This window comes from Schistocerca cancellata, chromosome 1 (assembly GCF_023864275.1).
Source record: "Schistocerca cancellata isolate TAMUIC-IGC-003103 chromosome 1, iqSchCanc2.1, whole genome shotgun sequence".
Lineage (NCBI taxonomy): Eukaryota > Metazoa > Arthropoda > Insecta > Orthoptera > Acrididae > Schistocerca > Schistocerca cancellata.
This window is the reverse complement of record NC_064626.1, coordinates 939,587,160-939,612,238: the sequence shown is the minus strand read 5'-3', so window position 1 is coordinate 939,612,238 and position 25,079 is coordinate 939,587,160. Positions and strand designations below refer to the sequence as shown.

Sequence of the window (25,079 nt, the reverse complement as noted above, 5' to 3'; positions counted from 1 at the left end):
TAGGATTGGAATATTTGCCAGTTTCAGTTCTAAAGGTGCAGAATATTTGCTGTTTTATGCGACGAGCATGTGAAGGGAAGAATCTATTCTGCAAAATGTTGTTTGTGTATTCTGTTGTCATGTTTTGTTGCAATGTATGGTTCTAAACTGTGTCTCTTTTTTCTGTCATACTTTCAGGTAGCAGAGAACATTACCTTTGTGATACAGAGGTAAATTTGTGTTACTCTAATCCTTGTGGTAATAATGGGCAGTGTTATCGGAAAGAAGGTGGTTACACATGTGTGTGCAAACCTGGATTCACTGGTATGTGTATTTTTGTCTCGTGCTTTTTTGCATTAATTTGTTCAAACTGTCCACACTGCCATACAACAGTGAATTAATTCCTAACTTTTTGATGCCATTCACATTGTATTAATAAAGAGAGAGTTATATTAATTTTCTGCTGATCACTTCAAGAAGTGCTATGTTTATTCTTTAAATAAAGTTAAGGCATTTCCATTCACTGCCTTTGTCCTAACTGAGCATACAAGCTGTATTTCATGTCATTGATATTGTCACATCATAACCCTAGAGAGAAGAAAATTATTTTAAGTAATGAAAACAATAAATTGTATTATTTGTGTCTGAAACCAATTAGAACCTACTTGTTGTGTGTTTATTTCCCATACTGATACAGAAAAGATAAGTATTTTTGTAAAAGAAATAAAAACCAATAGTCTGATGTAAGTGTTGGAAGAAGAAATAAATAAAAGTAACGTTAGCAGTATTAAAAAGACAAGGTATGAAAACAAATTATTTGGCAAATCATAGTACACACAGAAGTTAGTAATTTGATATGATTTTGACAGGGAAACTAAAACAGCTTAGATCTAACTTGCCAATGCCCGCACCGAAACCAAGTTTATTGTGTGCTATCACTCGCTCACTGTATATCTAGTAAAGCTAACCACTGCCCTTAAATAGTGCAAGGAGTTCCTTTGCCAGTTTTTTGTTAGACACAATTTCTTCAGGTGTGGCTATCCAAAAGAATCTGTATCTTTTGCTCTCCAATGCCATGCATTCAAAGATTACATGTGATGCAGTTTCTTCACCCTCATTACAGATCCTACATTTAGGGTCTTCCTCCGTTATACCCTTTATGTTGTGTAGGTGTTTTTTGGAATTCCCATGGCTGCTCATCAGTCCTTTTCAGTCCCATGGCTTGGGTGTCATTACCTTACCATGTTTTTGTTTATGGCCCTTGGTCCAATATTATACATGCTGTTTCCTAAGTCAGTTCCTTAGTTCTAGTAGGATCATAGCCTTGGTGATTGTCAGGACAGGTTCCAGTCCAATAAATGAAGTTGTTGCCCCCATCCAGTCCCATCTGTCGGCTTGTTCATTGCCACAGATTCTTGAGTGGCCAGGGACCCACACTAGGTTTACCCTATTGCTTCCCCTAGCTACACTGGAGCCCTGTGGCATTCTGCAACAATCTTAGATCTCGTTGCAGGAGCTGCCACTGATTTCAAGGCTGCTTGGCTGTCTGAATAGATGTAGATGCTACAGTCGTTGTAGCACCTACGCATATTCTCCTCCACACATGCCCAGATTGCAATAATTTCAGCTTGGAATTCCAAAGCCAATTTTCCTAGAGAGATGATGCCCTCCAAACTTGGCTGAACTCCGTACACCCTTGCCCCAATGCCTTGGTCTGATTTTGACCTATCGGTGATCCAAACAATGTCCCCCGTACTGTATCAAACCTTTTTTTCCCACTGCTCCCTGCTTCCAGTTATTATATTGTAAGGCTTGTTGAAGCAGTTGGGAGTTATTACATAGTCGGCAGGCATTTCTCCAGCCATTCCTATATCTACCTCACTCACTATCTTAGTGTGTGATTCTGGATATCCCAATGAGATCCAGTTTTTACCAGTTTTAAGTCTGTATGCCCTAGCTGCTGCCTCCAACCTGTTCTAAAGGTGTAGTGGAGGCATGTCCAGCATGGCTTCCATCCCAGCAGTTGGTGTGCTGCTAATTCTGCCTGTTATGGCTAAGGAGGCCAGTCTCTTTAGCTGCAACCCGCTGTTCTACCTTCTTCCACCACACTACGGCCTCATAGGAAATCCTAGGTCTAACGACTGTGGTGTGTATCCAGTGCATACCTCTGGGGCTTCGACCCCAGTTTTTACCACAAGCCCTTCTGGTACTTACTAGAGTACTTTTTGCCTAGGAGCAGATGCTCTTAATTTGAGAGGTCCATGCTAGTTTCTCATATAAGATTACCCCTAGATATTTCACTATCCCCGTCACAGGTAGAGTTTCATTGAAGAGCTTTAGATCCCAAATTGAGTGTTGGATATGCCTCTTCGTGAATGGCACCACAACAGTCTTCTTAGGATTAACCCATAGATCCTGCTTAATCCACCATCTTGCACAATGTCTAATCCCCCTTGTGCCATATTTCTAACTGTGTCAGTAAATTTGCCAAGTATTACTATGACAGGGTCATCTGCGTATCCTTGGCAGAAGCATTGTCTGAAATTTAGTTCCTCAATGAGTTTGTTCACTACTAGATTCCACAATAAAGGGGCAAAACTCTTCCTTGTTGGCAACCCCTAGTGGTGTTAATTACCATCTTTTCATTCATCGTGGTAGCGTCTACCTTCCTTCTACTAAGCATGGCCCTGGTCCACCTGCATATAGTGGTCCCCAGCTCATGCACCTCTGCTGCCATTACCATAGAATCGAGGGTCATGTTACTGAAGGCCCCCTCGATATCCAAGGAGATGCAGAGGGCTATTTCTTGAAAGTGAAGTGCTTTCTCCATCCTCCCAACGAGTTGATGGAGAGCCGTCTCACATGATTTACCTGGTTGATATGCATGTTAGTTTGAATGTAGAGGGGCCCTAATTAGCCTCCTCTCCCCAACGTACACATTAACCAGTTTTTTCCAGTGTTTTGAGAATGGAGGAGGACAGAGTGATTGGTCTCATATCTTTAGCCATGGTACAATCAATTCTCCCTGGCTTTGAAATGAAGGCAACCTTCACTGCTCTCCAAGCATTGGGAATGATTCCTACTGCTAGGCGAACTCTGAATAACCTGCATAGGACTCTTATGAGATTTTCTCCTGCCTGTTGCAGGAGAGCTGGAAAGATTCCATCTGGGCCAGGTGGCTTGAACGGTTGGAGTGTTCCCACCACCCATTGGATTTTATTGTAGTCCACGCTCTCCTTGGCCAATTCTCAGTCCTCTCTTCGAGTATCTGAAAACCATTCTCTCTCCAGTATTACATTCTGGTTTGTGTTGGCTGGCAGAGCAGTTCCAGCATCTCATGTGCTGTCTTTGTATATTCCCCATCCACCTTCCTCAACGTACCTCGTGGACTGGTTGTTACTCTAGTGAGGATTCTGTGAAGTCTGGCTTGAGCAGCCATGCTGTCCACTTCCTCACAGAATGCCTTCCAGGATGCCTCCTTTGCTCATCTGATTGCGAGGTTGTAGTTGACAAGTGCCTCACGATATTTTGCCCATTGTCCTTTTCGTCTCACAAGATTGAACAGTCTTCATACTTGTTTTCTTTGTGTTTCCAAGTTTTTGTTCCACGAAGGTACACCCCTGTTTGTGCACTTCTTGGTGATTGTGCAGTTGTCCTGATATGAGGTCACTATGGCACAGGTAATGGCCTCTGCTACTTCCTCAAACTCTAATGGTTTCCTTATGGATGTTTTAATTTCCGAGGGCACCTCTCATAAGTCTCCCAGTCTGTTTTCCTGGGATTCCTATAGGTCATGGTCTGTCTGATTCCCATTTCAGCCTTGAATTTAATGTACATGTGGTCCGATGAGGATGGCTCTAAGACCACATGCTATTGTTTGACATAGCTGCCCATCATCATGGAACTAAAGGTTATGTAAATTACTTCTTCCCTTCTGCTATTCCTGAATGTAGATTCTTTGCCCCTATTCAGGACCTCCAAGTTGTTAGCTAAAAGAAATTCGAGAAGGTACTTACCCTTGGTGTCCTTGCTGCTTCACACTAGGTTGTGTGCATTGGCATTGCGTCCCACCAACAGTTGGTCACCTTCCCGATGGCAAGCTTCTACCCACCTCCTCACCTCCATAGGAGGAGGAGAGCTATCTCCATAAGGAAGGTATGCTGAGGCCAAAACAATTTCCCTTGTGGTACCTTCCTCACATTGCTGCATTCTAATGGTCACTAGGTCCCTGTAGCAGAAATCTGTCATTGGCATGGAAGAAATTCCATTTCTTACGTAGATGCAATTTCTGGAGTTTCTTAGATTTCTAGCATAAATGAGCTTACCTCCAGTGCCACTGAGGCCTGATACGCCCCCTTTATATAAGTAGGGTTCTCGTATCGGGACCACATCCACTTCCTGCCTCCCCAGGCAGCGGTGCAGAACAGCAGAGGCTCCTTTACTGTGCTGCAGATTAATCTGCAGCACCTCCAGTCTCCGTTTTGCTGCCATAATCGCCTTTGAGTTCTTTGATAACCCTGACGGTGGCCTGCGAGAACCATATAAACAATTTCAGGTCTTGCTTTCGCATCGCCTTCAGGGACTTCTCTCCGACCTCCACCACCAGAGTTCGTCCTTCTGGTACAACCTCCTGGTTGATCACTCTCCAGTCTTCTGTCAAGACTTTCGCGTTCTGGGCCCCTATTTTCTTGAATGGTCTTAGGGAAGACATCCTTAAGGATCTTTTGTACCCATATTGATACCTTTGCGGTCTTAAGAAGCTCTGCTACCGTCTTGACCAGCAGCTTTGCAACTTCCCTCGGGGATATCATGGGCACCTTGTCCTTAAGCCATTCCACCCCCTCACAGACAAAAATGAGGGCACCAGGATCTAGATAGACTCTTCTGAAGCTGGGTCCTGGACCAGTGTCCCCCCGCCCCCCAGTGGCTACCAGTAGATAGCCTTTGTGGATAACTGCCATCTGAAAAACCGAGACTGCAGTACTGTGGAACTGTTTCCCTATTTCTTGCCTCTGTTTTTTCTGGGCTCGCTTATCCAGGGAGGATGGAGTCTTTGATTCCTCCCTTGTCCTCTTGCTGCCTGTCTTCGACATTGTTGAGTTTGTGTATCCCCTTCAACCTGAGACAGTTTTTTCTTGGGGTCTTAGGTTCAAGCCCCTTTAATTCCCTTCACTTATCTTTAGGAAGCCATTCCTTCCCTTCCTTTTTTCTCTGTTCCCCAAGTAGTTTCCTCGTCCCAACCCCAGACAAGGCTTTAAACTTGATCTGGTCCAACTTTCAGTTACAGTTCCCATTTCTGGCTCAGGTCTAGACCCTGATTCAGTAGTGGGAATGCCTTCCATCGGTCCTGACTCTGATGTTTGGGTGTCTGAGGTCTCAGTTTGCCTCTCAGTTTGTTTTAATTTATTTTCTTTAGTCATGTCCATATTGGTCCCACGAGATTTGGGGATACACAGTCCACACCACGAATACCCCGCAATGGTGTCCCCCCCGGAGAGGAGTTTGTAATTCACTGCACAATTAAGACTTTTAACATGTTCATCTACGTATTTGCTGAAGCAACTAATTAAAAAGAAAATTTCCTTTACAAAACAATTTGGGAGCCTTTCGAAAGTGATGTAATGTTCATGTTCACTTTCTTTTTTTCCCCAAGGAAGATGTTAAATGTAAGATGTACCAACACAGTGCAGGTTCACATCCTAACTGGGATGAAACTTAATTGTGCTATCAGATTCTAGCATCAAATTTAGCACATTCTGTGGAAAACATGATTTTTAACAGTTAATGTTATTAAGCGTTACACCACTGTACGTCTGTGTTAAAAAGATATTGAAAGCTATTACAATAAGAACATTGTGTTGTGAGGAAGAACTTGTGATGGTACTAACCTGGCTAAAGCATCATCTTCTCAGTAGTGCCACCCACTGAAAACTTGGTGGCTATTGAATGATGTTATACAATAGTGGAAACACCACCACTGTTTTTTAGTTTCACTTTTCATTTATTTAATAACTTTAAATTGACATATTGGACAATGATCAGTTTCCTAATACTTATATTCGTATATCTACACATCCAGTGACAGTTTCATTCACAATAGTTGCCATAAACCTCATTCCACAAATTGCAATTTTTTATATATATATATATATATATATATGATATGGTTATAATAGAAGGAAACATTCCACGAAGGAAAAATATACCTAAAAACAAAGATGATGTGACTTACCAAATGAAAGTGCTGGCAGGTCGACAGACACACAAACGAACACAAACATACACACAAAATTCAAGCTTTCGCAACAAACTGTTGCCTCATCAGGAAAGAGGGAAGGAGAGGGAAAGACGAAAGGATGTGGGTTTTAAGGGAGAGGGTAAGGAGTCATTCCAGTCCCTGGAGCGGAAAGACTTACCTTAGGGGGAAAAAAGGACGGGTATAGACTCGCACACACACACATATCCATCCACACATATACAGACCCAAGCAGACATCTGCTTGTGTCTTGTATGTGTGGATGGATATGTGTGTGTGTGCGAGTGTATACCTGTCCTTTTTTCCCCCCTAAGGTAAGTCTTTCCGCTCCCGGGATTGGAATTACTCCTTACCCTCTCCCTTAAAACCCATATCCTTTTGTCTTTCCTTCTCCTTCCCTCTTTCCTGACGAGGCAACCGTTGGTTGCGAAAGCTAGATTTTGTGTGTATGTTTGTGTTTGTTTGTGTGTCTATCGACCTGCCAGCGCTTTTGTTTGGTAAGTCTCATCATCTTTTTATATATATATATATATATATATATATATATAAACAAAGATGATGTGACTTACCAAATGAAAGTGCTGGCAGGTCGACAGACACACAAACGAACACAAACATACACACAAAATTCAAGCTTTCGCAACAAACTGTTGCCTCATCAGGAAAGAGGGAAGGAGAGGGAAAGACGAAAGGATGTGGGTTTTAAGGGAGAGGGTAAGGAGTCATTCCAGTCCCGGGAGCGGAAAGACTTACCTTAGGGGGAAAAAAGGACGGGTATACACTCGCACACACACACATATCCCTGTGTGTGTGCGCGAGTGTATACCCGTCCTTTTTTCCCCCTAAGGTAAGTCTTTCCGCTCCCGGGACTGGAATGACTCCTTACCCTCTCCCTTAAAACCCACATCCTTTCGTCTTTCCCTCTCCTTCCCTCTTTCCTGATGAGGCAACAGTTTGTTGCGAAAGCTTGAATTTTGTGTGTATGTTTGTGTTCGTTTGTGTGTCTGTCGACCTGCCAGCACTTTCATTTGGTAAGTCACATCATCTTTGTTTTTAAGTATATTTTTCCTTCGTGGAATATTTCCTTCTATTATAACTATATATATATATATATATATATATATATATATATATATATATATATATATATATATATATATATATATATATATATAAAACGCTTAGTTCATCACACTTCTCTACATAATTTATCATAGACATGTGTTGCAGCATGGGTCCACAAAACACATCCACAAAGTGTGGACTGGAAAATGCAATGCAGTTTATACTTGTGTCAGTCAAAGAAGTTTCCACAGCTACTTCACTTAAGACATGTTGTTAACAAGGGAGATGGTACAGAATGTTAATTGATCCAACTATGATGATGGACAGACTTGTATACTTATTGAACCTCTTAAAGTGAGCCAAACTTTCACAGTGATATTGGTTGTAGACTCTCATATAGATGACACTTGTGTGCTAGCTCACTTGGGACTGAAGATTTTTCATTGTGGTGGACTATTTAAAGACTTGCATAGGATTATTTTTAGTTTTTCTATTACATATTTCTTTTTATAAAACTGTTTGTTGAGTATTTACTATTTTAGATGAGCTATTGGTTAAGGCAGCAATTTAGTTCGTGTAATACACAGTTATTTAACAAAATACAAAAGATTACATAACTAATTTGTATGTCTACACTGTGCATTACATATTTACCAGTACAGTTGCCACATTATAAATTAGGATAATTTGTGCAAATTTGTAATTAATAGTGTGATTTATTAATAAAGTGTGTCATTTGAGTCCAAGAAATTATTGCAACAGGAGTATGCTGATAAACTTGGAAATCAGACAGATATCATGATATAAAATGCAACAGTAATTTAGGATGTGTTTGAACTCCAATACCAGTTATCTTGTAAGTTGATTAGTGTTTTGAAAATTAAAGAATCTTACTGTAAAGTCTGGAGCCATAGCTCGTTAATGGTTTGTGTCAGTATTTCCAAAACAGCTGATTAGCTCAGTCATAATCTACCATTATGAGCCCTTATGATAATTCAGTTGTTCATTACTTTTAATCAGTGTTGTTCCCAGTAAAAATAAACATGCCACTGTATTCACCATACTAAAAATTATTGTCTAAATATTGCATTTGCATTAAATATGGTCTGAATTACTTACTGACAGATTTGGGCATACATAGGGTTACAGCTTGCTCTGTTTCAGACTTTGTTTCATCACCTGTGGTAGATAAAAAAAGTTATGAGTATTAATCACATCGCAAAATATTCACCCCTGTCTTTACTGTTGTTGTCGTTATGGTCTTCAGTCCAGATACTGGTTTGATGCAGCTCTCCATACTGCTCTATCCTGTGCAAGCGTCTTCATCTCCCAGTATCTACTGCAACCTACATCCTTCTGAATCTGCTTACTGTATTCATCTATCGGTCTGCCTCTACGATTTTTACCCTCCACGCTGCCCTCCAATACTAAATTGGTGATCCCTTGATGTCTCAGAACATGTTCTACCAACCGATCCCTTCTTCTAGTCAAGGTGTGCCACAAATTTCTCTTCTCCCTAATTCTATTCAATACCTCTCCATCTAATCTTCAGCATTCTTCTGTAGCACCACATTTCGAAAGCTTCTATTCTCTTCTTGTCCAAACTATTTATCGTCCATGTTTCACTTCCATACATGGCTACACTCCATACAAATACTGTCAGGAACGACTTCCTGACACTTAAATCTATACTCAATGTTAACAAATCTCTCTTCTTCAGCAACTCTTTCCTTGCCACTGCCAGTCTACATTTTATATCCTCTCTACTTCAACCATCATCAGTTATTTTGCTCCCCAAATAGCAAAACTCATTTACTACTTTACGCACCTCATTTCCTAATCTAATATCCTCAGCATCACCTGGTTTAATTTGACTACATTCCATTATCCTCATTTTGCTTTTGTTGATGTTCATCTTATTATGTCCCCCTTTCATGACACTATCCATTCCATTCAGCTGCTCTTCCAGGTCCTTTGCTGTCTCTGACAGAATTACAATGTCATAGGCGAACCGCAAAGTTTTTATTTCTTCTCCATGGATTTTAATTCCTACTCCGAATTTTTCTTTTGTTTCCTTTACTGCTTGCTCAATGTACAGATTGAATAACATCGAGGATAGGCTACAACCCTGTCTTACTCCCTTCCCAACCACTGCTATATATGGACAGAGTGCCTGACGCATAGCAATGACTACCTGGTAAAGCTTAACTGCTAAGCTTACGACTCGAACCAAACTACTGTAGCTGTACAGTCATTCATTCGACCTAAATTGTGTCTCATATTACAGTGGCCCAACTTTGTTTCGATTTGGAGGTGCAGCCTAAAACTTTTCTCTCCCCTTGAATTTCGAGTCTCAAATTTCAGGCGCATCTTAGATATGGGAAAATTTTTTTTCCTTGATTTCGAGTCTCATTTTTCAGGTGCAGCTTAGATTCGGGTGCGGCTTAGATTCGATTAAATACGGTATGTTTCCTTCTCTTCCTTTTCCTACTATCGAATTCCAGTCACACATGAGTATTAAATTTTCATATCCCTTCACTATCTGAATAATTTCTTTTATCTCATCATACATTTCATCAATCTCTTTATCATCTGCAGAGCTAGTTGACCTGTAAACTTGTACTACTGTGATAGGCGTGCGCTTCGTGTCTATCTTGGCCACAATAATGCATTCACTATGCTGTTTGTCCTACCCCCATGAACCATGGACCTTGCCGTTGGTGGGGAGGCTTGCGTGCCTCAGCGATACAGATAGCTGTACCGTAGGTGCAACCACAACGGAGGGGTATCTGTTGAGAGGCCAGACAAACACGTGGTTCCCGAAGCGGGGCAGCAGCCTTTTCAGTAGTTGCAGGGCCAACAGTCTGGATGATTGACTGATCTGGCCGTGTAACACTAACCAAAACGGCCTTACTGTCCTGGTACTGCAAACGGCTGAAAGCAAGGGGAAACTACGGCCGTAATTTTTCCCGAGGGCATGCAGCTTTACTGTATGGTTAAATGATGATGGCGTCCTCTTGGGTAAAACATTCCGGAGGTGAAATAGTCCCCCATTCAGATCTCCGGGCGGGGACTACTTGAGGGGATGTCGTTATCAGGAGAAAGAAAACTGGCATTCTACGGATCGGAGCATGGAATGTCAGATCCATTAATCGGGTAGGTAGGTTAGAAAATTTAAAAAGGGAAATGGATAGGTTAAAGTTAGATATTGTGGGAATTAGTGAAGTTCGGTGGCAGGAGGAACAAGACTTCTGGTCAGGTGACTACAGGGTTATAAACACAAAATCAAATAGGGGTAATGCAGGAGTGGGTTTAATAATAAATAGGAATGCGGGTAAGCTACTACAAACAGCATAGTGAACACATTATTGTGGCCAAGATAGATACGAACACCACGCCTACCACAGTAGTACAAGTTTATATGCCAACTAGCTCTGCAGATGACGAAGAAATTGAAGAAATGTATGATGAAATAAAAGAAATTATTCAGATAGTGAAGGGAGATGAAAATTTAATAGTCATGGGTGACTGGACTTCGTCAATAGGAGAAGGGAGAGAAGGAAACATAGTAGGTGAATATGGATGGGGTAAGAAACGAAAGAGGAAGCTGCCTGGTAGAATTTTGCACAGAGCACAATCTAATCATAGCTAGCACTTGGTTCAAGAATCATAAAAGAAGATTGTGTACATGGAAGAAGCCTGGAGATACTGACAGTTTTAAGATAGATTAGATAATAGTAAGACAGAGATTTAGGAACCAGGTTTTAAATTGTAAGACATTTCCAGGGGCAGATGTGGACTCTGACCACAATCTATTGGTTATGAACTGTAGATTAAAACTGAAGAAACTGCAAAAAGGTGGGAATTTAAGGAGATGGGACCTGGATAAACTGACTAAACCAGAGGTTGTACAGAGTTTCAGGGAGAGCATAAGGGAACAATTGACAAGAATGGGGCAAAGAAATACAGTAGATGAAGAATGGGTAGCTTTGAGTGATGAAGGGGTGAAGGCAGCAGAGGATCAAGTAGGTAAAAAGACGAGGGCTAGTAGAAATCCTTGGGTAACATAAGAAATATTAAATTTAATTGATGACAGGAGGAAATATAAAAATGCAGTAAATGAAGCAGGCAAAAAGGAATACAAACGTCTCAAAAATGAGATCGACAGGAAGTGCAAAATGGCTAAGCAGGGATGGCTAGAGGACAAATGTAAGGATGTAGAGGCTTATCTCACTAGGTGTAAGATAGATACTGGCTACAGAAAAATTAAAGAGACCTTTGGAGAAAAGAGAGCCACTTGTATGAATATCAAGAGCTCAGATGGAAACCCAGTTCTAAGCAAAGAAGGGAAAGCAGAAAGGTGGAATGAGTATATAGAGAGTCTATACAAGGGCGATGTTCTTGAGGACAATATTATAGAAATGGAAGAGGATGTAGATGAAGATGAAATGGGAGATATGATACTGCATGAAGAGTTTGACAGAGCACTGAAAGACCTGAGTCGCAACAAAGCTCCGTGAGTAGACAACATTCCTTTAGAACTGCTGACAGCCTTCGGAGAGCCAGTCCTGACAAAACTCTACCATCTGGTGAGCAAGATGTATGAGACAGGCGAAATACCCTCAGACTTCAAGAAGAATATAATAATTCCAATCCCAAAGAAAGCAAGTGTTGACAGATGTGAAAATTACCGAACTATCAGTGTAATAAGTCACGGCTGCAAAATACTAACACGAATTCTTTACAGATGAATGGAGAAACTAGTAGAAGCCGACCTCGGGGAAGATCAGTTTGGATTTTTAAATTTTCTAACCTACTTGCCTGATTAAGGGATCTGACATTCCACACTCTGATCTGTAGAATGCCAGTTTTCTTTCTCCTGATAACGATGTCCTCCTGAGTAGTCCCCACCCGGAGATCCGAATGGGGGACTATTTTGTCTCCAGAATATTTTACCCAAGAGGACGCCGTCATCATTTAAGCTGCATGCCTTCAGGAAAAATTACGGCTGTAGTTTCCCCTTGCCTTCAGCTCTTTGCAGTACCAGCACAGAAGGCCGTTTTGGTTAGTGTTACAAGACCAGATCAGTCAATCATCCAGACTGTTGCTCCTGCATCTACTGAAGAGGCTGCTGCCCCTCTTCAGGATCCACACATTTGTCTGGCCATCTCAACAAATACCCCTCCATCGTGGTTGCACCTACGGTATGGCTATCTGTATTGCTGAGGCGTGCAAGCGTTCACACCAGCGGCAAGGTCCGTGGTTCATAACTAGCCAAAGACTTTATGTTGGGTGGAATACACTCATGGAGTAATTGAATAAGAAATTATTGTCAGGAAACCTTGCACTAATGAGTGGTGTTAGTCTGAGAGTCGACCACAGGCTGGACAAAACATGCCATATTAGCACTTAACCAGTGGCTGCCGAAACCACGGAACATCTCATCTCTGATATTTTGCAGGCACTAGGCATTTAACATGCCACTGTGTTAAGATTATATGGTGAGGACCTCAATAAGTTAGGATAAACTTTAGCCACCAGAGTCAACTGTCTTGGGCAACAACATGTTGGTGATAGAGGGGGTTGCGTTTTACCATTGCATATTATAATGGTGGCTAGACAGGCCACAGTGCAGGAAATCATTTCCCAGTTCAGTGCTGGACAACAACAGAAGAGAAGCTATAACCATGTTCTTACCAGCATGTACAAAAGTCACACCCCACACATGATCCTTTGCTCACTGAATGTCAAAAGTCACAGTAGTTAACAGGGCCACTATAACACAACTATTGAGTTTTCAAGCCTGTGAAAGGTTACCTAGACTGATGTTTGTGGCACCCTCTGATAGATGGTATGAGTACATCAAAAGCCACTTTGCACGGGCTCATGTAGGTCAAAGTGAGACCTCGGATACACTAGTCATTGTCTCATCAGCGAAGGATGCAATATCATGTTCACCCACTTTGTTTGCCAGTAATACCGAGCAAGAGACCTGAATATTCATCAAGACAGGCTCACCCAACACTGTAGGTGGCCGCAATGTGTTGTAGAAGAACTTTGGAAAACTACTTACAGTATGACTTTCCTACTGAACTCGATATGAAAAGTAAATAATTCATTAAATTAATTCAATAAATTATGGCTTAACATTTAATAAAGTAAAGGGATAAGTAAAACTGATAAACAGTTCTGCACATTGTCACCAGTGGCTGAGAACTGTGTTTTTGGTGCAAACCGAAATTTTGTGTGTTACTTGTTCCTTCCTCATCAGTAGAAGGCAGATTGGTGTGGACTAAAAATATCCAAAATATGTATACATATCTGTACATATTACTAAATGAAAGCTTCCTGTCTCATTGTTTAATCTCAGGAACTATGGTAGGGATTTTGATATAATTTTCACAAAAAGATAGACTGATTCATGACGAAGTTTTGTGTGTATAATTTATTAGCGCTATGCCAGAAAGGTATTTTGGCCTTAAATAGGACAAGTTTTTGGGGTAACACAATTAGTTTATATTACAGCAGTTGTAAGTGAGACTTCATGTTTAACACAGTCAAAGTAGATAATAATACAGGGTGTTACAAAAAGGTACGGCCAAACTTTCAGGAAACATTCCTCACACACAAATAAAGAAAAGATGTTTTGTGGACATGTGTCCGGAAATGCCATGTTAGAGCTCATTTTAGTTTCGTCAGTATGTACTGTACTTCCTCGATTCACCGCCAGTTGGCCCAATTTGAGGAAAGTAATGTTGACTTCGATGCTTGTGTTGACGTGTGACTCATTGCTCTACAGTACTAGCATCAAGCACATCAGTATGTAGCATCAACAGGTTAGTGTTCATCACTAACGTGCTTTTGCAGTCAGCGCAATGTTTACAAATGCGGAGTTGGCAGATGCCCATTTGATGTATGAATTAGCACGGGGCAATAGCCGTGGCGCGGTACGTTTGTATCGAGACAGATTTCTAGAACGAAGGTGTCCTGACAGGAAGACGTACGAAACAATTGATCGGCGTCTTAGGGAGCATGGAACATTCCAGCCTATGACTCGCGACTGAGGAAGACCTAGAATGATGAGGACACCTGCAATGGATGAGGCAATTCTTTGTGCAGTTGACGATAACCCTAATGTCAGCGTCAGAGAAGTTGCTGCTGTACAAGGTAATGTTGACCGCGTCACTGTATGGAGAGTGCTACGGGAGAACCAGTTGTTTCCGTACCATGTACAGGGTGTGCAGGCACTGTCAGCAGCTGATTGGCCTCCTCGGGTACACTTCTGCGAATGGTTCATCCAACAATGTGTCAATCCTCATTTCAGTGCAAATGTTCTCTTTACAGATGAGGCTTCATTCCAACGTGATCAAATTGTAAATTTTTACAATTAACATGTGTGGGCTTACGAGAATCCGCACGCAATTGTGCAATCACGTCATCAACACAGATTTTCTGTGAACGTTTGGGCAGGCATTGTTGGTGATGTCTCGGTTGGGCCCCATGTTCTTCCACCTACGCTCAATGGAGCACGTTATCATGATTTCATACGATATACTCTACCTGTGCTGCTAGAACATGTGCCTTTACAAGTACGACACAACATGTGGTTCATGCACAAAGGAGCTCCTGCACATTTCAGTCGAAGTGTTCATACGCTTCTCAACAACAGATTCGGTGACCGATGGATTGGTAGAGGTGGACCAATTCCATGGCCTCCACGCTCTCCTGACCTCAACCCTATTGACTTTCTTTTATGGGGGCTTTTGAAAGCTCTTGTATACGCAATTCCGGTACCAAATGTAGACTCTCTTCGTACTCGTGTTGTGGACGGCTGTGACACAATACGTCATTCTCCAGGGCTGCATCAGCGCATTAGGGATTCCATGCGATGGAGGCTGGATGCACGTATCCTCGCTAACAGAGGACATTTTGAACATTTCCTGTAACAAAATGTTTGAAGTCACGCTGGTACGTTCTGTTGCTGTGTGTTTCCATTCCATGGTTAATGTGATTTGAAGAGAAGTAATAAAATGAGCTCTAACGTGGAAAGTAAGCGTTTCCGGACGCATGTCCACATAACATATTTTCTTTCATTGTGTGTGAAGAATGTTTCCTGAAGGTTTGGGCGTACCTTTATGTAACACCCTGTATAAAGTAACATAAGACATAATTATATAATCAACAATATTTGGTTAACCAGATTTTCTTTTTATGGTGTTCCATAAATTCAGAGAATTATCAAGCAAGAACTGTTTTAACTTCACTGTCACTGTATTTAATGTCGCTATGCTTTTTAAGTAAGAAGGCATATGGTTATATTACATATTTCTAACATGATATACTCCTCGTTTGCATATGTTTGTAATTACTCTGTTTATGTGTAGATTAAACTTCTACCTAGTTTCATATGAGTGTAAATCAGAGCTATATTTGAAGTTGTTTTCTTTCCTAAGACACTCCATTTTTTAAACATTGTATGCTGAATGTTGAAACCTGGAATAAATTGAGAAGTTTAACCTCATTGATCCAGAAAAGTAACATGTTTGTGTATATATCTACAGGTAAAAGCTGTGAAATAGACATGAACATGGATACCTGCCAGCCTGGTCTTTGTCGATCACACTCTGTATGTGCACCTCTGCTACGAGGTGGTTTTGTTTGTGAGGGATGTGCACCAGCCAGGGCACCTAATCACTTCACTCCACTTTGTGAACTTCGCAGTCGTAGTTTCAACAAAGCCTCCTTTCTGACATTCCCATCACTTAGACAGCGCCACAGACTCCACATTAAACTGCGGTGAGTTAAATTATACTTTTGTTTTCAGTGATTGTTCATGTGATTACTTGGTATTTAGGTAGAACGTACAACAAAGACTGCCTTCATTCAAACAATAAATCATACGAATTTTTGGAGTGGGAATTCCTGTTTTGTAAAGTGAAAGAAGTGGAGGATGACAGGAAATCTCAAGATGTGGAACAGTCAAAATTTAAGCTCAAGAAAACATGATTATGTATTAAAAAAACCTAGTAATACATGAGTGAGTCTTTTAATTTGTCCCTGAATCAACTACACCATATTGTACAGCATCGATTCTTCTTCCTCTTTGTACTTAGAAAAACATTACCTCCCCCCCTTCCTTCCAGCTCTTCTGCCGCCAGAACTACAAAGGGCGTTCAGTAAGTAATGCAACATTTTTTTTTTTTCTGAAAGCATGTTTGTTTTATTCAGGATTCCAATACACTGTATTATTTACCACTCTGTTAGCTACAAAGCCCTATTTTTCAACGTAAAATGCATTAAATGTGACGCCATATGCTACGTTAAAGGGATGGCCTGTGTGCTTGCATGATACCACTCTACTGGTCGATGTTGGAGCCGGTGTCTTGCTCCATCAATAACATATCCTTTATCCATGTAGTGCTTCCTGCAGAGTGTGTCATTCATTAGGCCAAACAGGTGGGAGTTGGAAGGTGCACTATCCAGGCTGTTGGGTGGATGAGGAAGAACAGTCCAATGAAGTTTTGTGAGCTCCTGTTGGGTGCACAGTCTTGTTTGAGGCCTTGTGTTGTCATGGAGAAGGAGAAGTTTGTTTGCATTTTTGTGGTGAAGAACACATTGAAGTCGTTTTTTCAATTTTGTGATGGTAGCATAATACACTTCTGGGTTGTTCATTGCACCATGAGGGAGGACATCAAACAGAATAACTCCTTCAGAGTCCCGGCAAACCATCCGTATGACTTTACCAGCTGAGGGTGCGGCTTTGTAAATTTTATTCGGAGGAGAGGTGGTGTGGCATTTTGTTTCTGGTTCAAAGTGATGAACCTATGTTTCATCACCTGTGACAGTGTTTGAAAAAAAATTGTCACAGTCAGCCTTGTAACATGCAAACAGTTGGTACTTCAGATTGTTATGATCAGCCTCGTAACATGTGAGCAATTGTGCACAGATGGTCCTTCATTGCTCTTTACGGTGTTCTGTTAGTTGGCAAGGAACCCAGTTGTCACATGCCTGTAAAAACCCCAACTGGTGGAAATGTGTGTCAGGAATACCAACAGAGATGTCCAGTTGTGTAATGAGGTGTTTGATTGGACCTCGAAAGAATGTGCCCGCATCTTCCAACATTGCAGGAGTCATAGCTATTTGCAGCCGTCTGACACAGAGGAGATTGGACAGGTTTGCAATGATGACAGATACCTAGCCCAATGATTCACAGTGCTTTTCTTCACTGACAGGTCTCCATAGACATTATGAAAGTGCCTCTGAATATCTGTAATACTATGGTTTCCCACCAACAGGAACTCGATGACAGCTTCCTGCTTGGAATACACCTTTGTTACAGGTGCTGTTTTGAAGCCTACATATATCACTGCCATCTATCAAAATTTCATGGTGCTATGGGGGCTGAAGTGGGAATATTCCAGAAGGTCTCACAAGAAATAACACATTTTTTAACAGAAATTGTCCAAGAAAAATTATGTCTTGGATGTCGCTTGTATAATGATACTGGGCAAAATCTGAAATTGTAGAACTTTCTGCATGATTAAGCTGAGCCAGTATTATTTTGGGCACTGAGATTACTTTCTTAAGGAAAGAATATGTTTATGCTGAAGAGATTGGTAATTTCATTCTATGCGTTCTGTTAAGAACAATCTGCTATTCAAATTGTTGGTGCATATTGTACTTCCATTTATTAAAATAGTGTTAAATCTTTTTGAGTAAGGTTGCTCAATGGCTAATATGCCAGACTTGAAACAGGGCAAAGCTTAGGAATGGTTTTTTTCCCCTTCCAAAAGTATGTGGCCAGTCTCTTTCCTCTTACTTGACCAGTCTTAACTTGTGACGCCTCTGATGGCCAGGTCGTAGATGGAACATTGAGCTGTAGACTTTCTTTCATCTTATTCATTTTGTGTAATGAAGCTATTCATGTCTCATGGTGACCTAATTATACTTATGTTTGTCTTTCTGTGCAGATGGTAATTTTTCTTCTTACTCAGCATTTTACTTGCATTCTTGTTTCATTGTACACTAGGTCTTTTTAAATACACATTTGCGTAAACATATTTTGATCTTTTGTCCTACAGAATGTTTTCTTGAAATTAAATTACCCCATTGAAAGCTTTACCTTTCTGGGAATTAAAATTCTCTGGCATGTGCTATTATTTCGTGGTTTGCATTGTTCTGGTTAATATTCAGATGGATAAATGTCTCTCTTACTTTTAATATTCTCACAGATAATTGTTCAGTACACATTACTTGTCCTGTAACTGTGACATTGCGGTTTATTGTTGTTCTCATGATATAGTGCACAGTTTCAGAATTACCACTCTCAGATAAATCACCAATACTTATCAACACTGATATCAAATACACAACTTCCCTAGCAAAAATTTTAATTACAGTACTTCAACACGATTACTGCAAATTGCATTTAGCAATCGTGGCATTGACATTGTGTGATGCATGCGCCATCAAAACTAAGCCACAACTCTTCTATGATCGTGCTCTGCGCTCACCAGAGGGGCGAGTATCAATATAGGCATGCGGGATAGGCAGTTATACTACAGTATGCTTACAACTGGCAGCCAGTGGTAAGCTGATGGGTGATCTAGGGAAATTTTTGAGAGAGAGAGAGAGAGAGAGAGAGAGAGAGAGAGAGAGAGAGACAAAAGGGGGAGGGGAGGAAGAACAGCAAATATGTCTCATTGTTGAAATGCATGTAGGATAGCTTATAATTAAAGTGTCTCTGAGCTGTTACATTAAGAATATATTTACAAACTCTTGATATTGTTTTAAACTTTACAGGTTTGCTACTCAAGCAGAATCAGGCCTGTTACTATATAATGGACGATACAATGAGAAACATGATTTTATTGCACTGGAGATAGTGAATGGTTCAGTTCGGTTCTCGTTTTCTTTAGGATCAAATGTCTCCAGTGCATTAGTATCTATTCCAGGCGGTGTCACTGATGGTAACTGGCATTCTGTTGAAGTAGATTATTTTAACAAGGTTTGTATTTGTTATAAGTTTCTTAGGTATCTGATTGTGGATAGGCTGTTCAGAAAGCAAATTACATAATTTAAAACAAAGTTTTAAGATTTATTAACAGTATCTTAATGCAAATCCTTTGTTATTCCAAAATACTATAATACTTTTTTAATATGTAGATCCCCTCAATGTTATTTTAAGAAGTATTAGGAATATGTAATACCATATTTATCCGACTATAAGACAAGGTTTTTTCCCAGATTCATCATTCGAAAGATACAAGGTCATCTTATATTCACAGAGTAAACTAGTGCTGCTAGCATCAATGTTTTTACAGTGTTTGATAGATTAATATAGGGGTCATCTTACATTTACAGTTGAAGCTTTGGCTGTTGAGGTTTTTTACAAATTTATTTTAAAGAATTTTGAAGGTTAAGGCTTAGCATACAGCACTTTCATTCAAATACACTCGAGATTTCCTGATATGTCGAAGTGCTTGGTAGTATTGATCTTGCTCGAACAGTCATGTGACCTTTGGCTCATGACACTAGAGAATGGATGCACGAGAAACTGTGAAATAGCCACTATAGCCATCCAATACTCTATGTAAAAAATTAACAATTTTATGAAACACAAGAGGAAATAGCATTAAATACTATCAACTTACAAACTTTTGTTGTATTTGAACAGGTTTGCATTAAAAAATCTCTTACATGTATGGATAACTGTTCACATACATTTATGCTGCTTTATAAGTGAAAGTAGCCAATGGCCTTGCCACAGCGGTAACACTGGTTCCCATCAGATGATTGAAGTTAAGCACTGTTGGGACGGGCTAGCACTGGGATGGGTGACCATCCGGTCTGCTGAGCGCTGTTGGCAAGTGGGGTGCACTCAGCCCTTGTGAGGGGAAATTGGGAAGCTACTTGATTGAGAAATAGTGACTCCGGTCTAATGAATCGACATACGGCCGGGAGAGCAGTGAGCTGACCACATATTCATCCATATGCACATCCAGTGATGCCTATGGGGTGAGGGTGACATGGTGGCTGGTTGGTACTTTTGGGCCTTCATGGGCTCTTCAGGTGGAGTTTAGTTTTGATTTATTAGTGAAGGTAATGTTTAAAGGTAAAAAATTTGTGCGTAAAGAAAACTGATTCTGAACTCTATAAATATTTTATTTGGTTATGAGAAACAAACGACTTATGAAGTGGGTTGCAAATGAGAAATTCAGTTGCTGTTCATGTATTAGAATATTGGGGATAAACATTATCACCTTTTAATCAGCCTTAGAACAAAGTGGTGACATTCAGATGAGAAAGAAAATTAATCCAGAATTAAATGTCTAACAAATGAAACAAATCACATTATACTGACAGCAGTTGTTATCACAAGAATAAAATACAGTTGAAAGACTCATTGTAGAGATAGTACCAACAGATGTCACTAGATCGCAGAATGTGTGAAAGTTCAAAAATTGGACTGAATCGTGATTACGTTCTTGTATTTATGTGTTTGTTACCATTGTTACATATGACCTGCACCGTAGAAGACGTTGCCGTCTGTGTTTCACTGTTGCTCATGCACAGTGCTACGGAAAGCCTGCAGGGGGAAGGGGAACAGTGACACCAACTTGGCTGAGGTCTATCATGAGGGGGGGGGGGGGGGGCTGCAAATTTCGTCTGGGAATCTATTCCGTGCGATTTGACATTTATAACAATTTTTAAACTCCAGTTTGGCTAAATCCATTTATACTTTGGAATTGAAATGACTTTAAAACTGGACAAATACTCAACAATGGTATACATGTCTGAAGGAGATGCTAAAAATCTAGACTGGGGCCAGTGGTGTGCTTACGTGTTTCCTGCAGCAATGTTGGTGCTTGCCTTGAGGTATGAAGGGGATGATAGATGATGTGTTAGCTGTGGTTCTACACAGCCAGCAAGAGAGCAGTGGGCAGATGACATGTTTTTGTATCAAAAGACATTGTAACACTTTCATGTCAATATAGAAGCGAAACATGCTACGTGTTTGGAAAAAAAAAATCACAACATATTTGGAAGAAACAGTCAGATATTTGTGACAGTAAAGATACAAGTTTCACAGTTGTCCTGTTAGGATGATGATTAAAAATAATGGTACCACAGATGACAGGTTAAATAAAAAAGACAGTTAAGATAAAAATTAATGTAAACAATTTCCTTTTGTTTATTTTATTGCTTTTTGTATTATCAAATCTTAGAAAATCAATAAATGATGTAAGTTTAGAATAGGTGTAAAGTTAACTTTTAAGGCAGGTATCTAATGTCAATAAAAGTTCATAATATTGATTAGTCAGAATATGTTCAAAAATAAATTTTTCTCAAGGAACCTCTTAAAAAAAAAGAGAGAGAGAGAGAGAGAGAGAGAGAGAGGGGGGGGGGGGGTGTCTCGTCTTATATTCTGGGGCATCTTGTACTGGGATAGATATGATAAATACTTTACGTAGGGGCTGAGCTGCATTGTTCTTGCATATGCGTTTTGGAAACTGACTTATGCATTATAGAAATATGGTAACTGTGAGATGTCAGTAGTGGTTAAGCTTTCTATTTGTATACACTTTAAAGGCTGCAAAGAAAAAAATGCTATTAACATGAACATTGCAATACATGCTGTTCTGCCTCTGTTCCTTGAGGTGTGAGAGTCTGCCTTTCAGCTTGCTCATGGGTACGTGCAAGTAGTGTAGGCTACCTGCCAAGGTACCCTATTTACATGTATATGTTACTTGATCACCCCTTCCTGTGGGTACTTGGCCGGGGAAGTGTGAGTACATAAGCTTCCAGCCTGACTGCATGTCAGCTGTTTGCACGATCGTGCCTATCACTGCCTGTGGGCACCTGGGTGCCCACTGACTGCCTCTAGAACTGAAAAAACATGCTGTAATTTGTGTCTAAAATTAATAAGTGAAGAGGGTATTGTATCTTTCTTGTAAGCATATGAAGAGTCACTTGTTGTGAAACAAAAGTAGTTATGTAACATAGTTCACAAATTAATATGTGCTCTAGAAGTATCACATCAGAAATTTTTACTTTGCACTCATTATTTTCTCATATGCCTTCATATACATTTATCACAGGTAAATCACGTCTTAAGACAGCACATATTCTTATGTATAAAAAATTCTTTCTAAGTGTTACAAATCATAAAAAGTATACCGTCTTCCTCAAGTTTTGTGTAGTGTAAATCCAACTAAAAAGTTCAGTTAAACACACTCACCAATGAAGAAAAGACAGTTTTGTTTCAGTTATCTTCTAGAAATATCAAGGCCACTGTGCTTTGAAACATAGAAAATCTATCCATACATTAAAAGTAAGAAAAAAGTTATTAAAAAGTCCATATTTGCTTTGTTTCTGTACAAAATTGCACATATGCTTTAGTATGGTGAGTACAGCAGCTGAAACTGTTCAATTTCTCCTGTCTGAACAGCATGTATTGTTTTGATGATGATAAAATCTTCAAAATTATGTTTAACAATGTTGAGACCCAAGCAAGGAATTTATTGTGGAACTGGAATTCAGAGTTTGTTATCTTGCATATGACTAGTTCAGTTTCTACATATACATTTACATATATCTAAAACTACATGTAATGTTTCCCTCTATTATATTCTTATACATTTACATACATACTCTGCAAGTCACTCAGTGATGCATAGCAGTGGATATCCTGTACCACTACTTGTCATTTCCTTTCCTGTTCCACTTGCAATTAGAGAGGGGAAAATTTCTGTCTCTATGCCTCCATGAGCCCACATCTGTATAATCTTATCTTCATGGTTGTTGCATGAAATGTACTTTGGTGGCAATAGAATCATTCTGCAGTCAGCCTCAAATGCCAGTTTTCTAAATTTTCTCAATAGTGCTCTTCAAAAAGAATGTCGCCTTCCCTCCAGTGATTTTGACTTGAGTTCCATAATACTTACGTGTTGTTCAAATCCACCCATAACAGATCCAGCAGTCCGCCTCTTAATTGCTTAGATGTCTTCCTATAATCCAACCTTGTGCTGATCCCAAACACTCCAACAGTACTTAACAATGGGTCACACTAGTGTCCTTCATGCTGTCTCCTTTATAGAGGAACCACGCTTTCCTAAAATTCTCCCAATAAACTGAAGTTGATCATTCATCTTCCCTACTACGATCTTCACATGCTTATTCCATTTAATGTTTCTTTGCAGTGTTGTGCCTAGATATTTTTTGACATGACTGTGTCAAGCTGCGCATTACTAATGCTGTATTAGAATATCATACTTTTGTTTTTCCTTTTCATCTGAATTAACTTGCATTTTTCTACATCTGGAGCTTGCTGCCATTCATCATATCAACTAGAATTTTTTTCTATGTCATCTTGTATCCACCTGCAGACAATGAACATGACATCATCCATACAGCACAGCATCATCAGCAAACAGCCACAGATTGCTGCTTACTCTGTTGGTCAGATCATTTATGTACACTCCTGGAAATAGAAAAAAGAACACATTGACACCGGTGTGTCAGACCCACCATACTTGCTCTGGACACTGCGAGAGGGCTGTACAAGCAATGATCACACACACGGCACAGCGGACACACCAGGAACCGCGGTGTTGGCCGTTGAATGGCGCTAGCTGCGCATCATTTGTGCACCGCCGCCGTCAGTGTCAGCCAGTTTGCCGTGGCATACGGAGCTCCATCGCAGTCTTTAACACTGGTAGCATGCCGCGACAGCGTGGACGTGAACCGTATGTGCAGTTGACGGACTTTGAGTGAGGGCGTATAGTGGGCATGCGGGAGGCCGGGTGGACGTACCGCCGAATTGCTCAACACGTGGGGCGTGAGGTCTCCACAGTACATCGATGTTGTCGCCAGTGGTCGGCGGAAGGTGCACGTGCCCGTCGACCTGGGACCGGACCGCAGCGACGCACGGATGCATGCCAAGACCGTAGGATCCTACGCAGTGCCGTAGGGGACCGCACCGCCACTTCCCAGCAAATTAGGGACACTGTTGCTCCTGGGGTATCGGCGAGGACCATTCGCAACCATCTCCATGAAGCTGGGCTACGGTCCCGCACACCGTTAGGCCGTCTTCCGCTCACGCCCCAACATCGTGCAGCCCGCCTCCAGTGGTGTCGCGACAGGCGTGAATGGAGGGACGAATGGAGACGTGTCGTCTTCAGCGATGAGAGTCGCTTCTGCCTTGGTGCCAATGATGGTCGTATGCGTGTTTGGCGCCGTGCAGGTGAGCGCCACAATCAGGACTGCATACGACCGAGGCACACAGGGCCAACACCCGGCATCATGGTGTGGGGAGCGATCTCCTACACTGGCCGTACACCACTGGTGATCGTCGAGGGGACACTGAATAGTGCACGGTACATCCAAACCGTCATCGAACCCATCGTTCTACCATTCCTAGACCGGCAAGGGAACTTGCTGTTCCAACAGGACAATGCACGTCCGCATGTATCCCGTGCCACCCAACGTGCTCTAGAAGGTGTAAGTGAACTACCCTGGCCAGCAAGATCTCCGGATCTGTCCCCCATTGAGCATGTTTGGGACTGGATGAAGCGTCGTCTCACGCGGTCTGCACGTCCAGCACGAACGCTGGTCCAACTGAGGCGCCAGGTGGAAATGGCATGGCATGGCAAGCCATTCCACAGGACTACATCCAGCATCTCTACGATCGTCTCCATGGGAGAATAGCAGCCTGCATTGCTGCGAAAGGTGGATATACACTGTACTAGTGCCGACATTGTGCGTGCTCTGTTGCCTG

General features: G+C 41.1%; 1 protein-coding gene across 1 annotated transcript in view; it reads left to right on the top strand.

Annotated features, from left to right (window-relative positions):
- Nucleotides 1-25,079, top strand: part of LOC126116362 (protocadherin-like wing polarity protein stan) — a 365,097-nt gene that overhangs the window by 110,943 nt on the left and 229,075 nt on the right. The window contains exons 13-15 of the mRNA XM_049915035.1: nt 178-303; nt 15,862-16,096; nt 19,103-19,307. Coding sequence (XP_049770992.1) covers nt 178-303; nt 15,862-16,096; nt 19,103-19,307 — 566 coding nt within the window. The remainder of the gene's footprint in view (nt 1-177; nt 304-15,861; nt 16,097-19,102; nt 19,308-25,079) is intronic.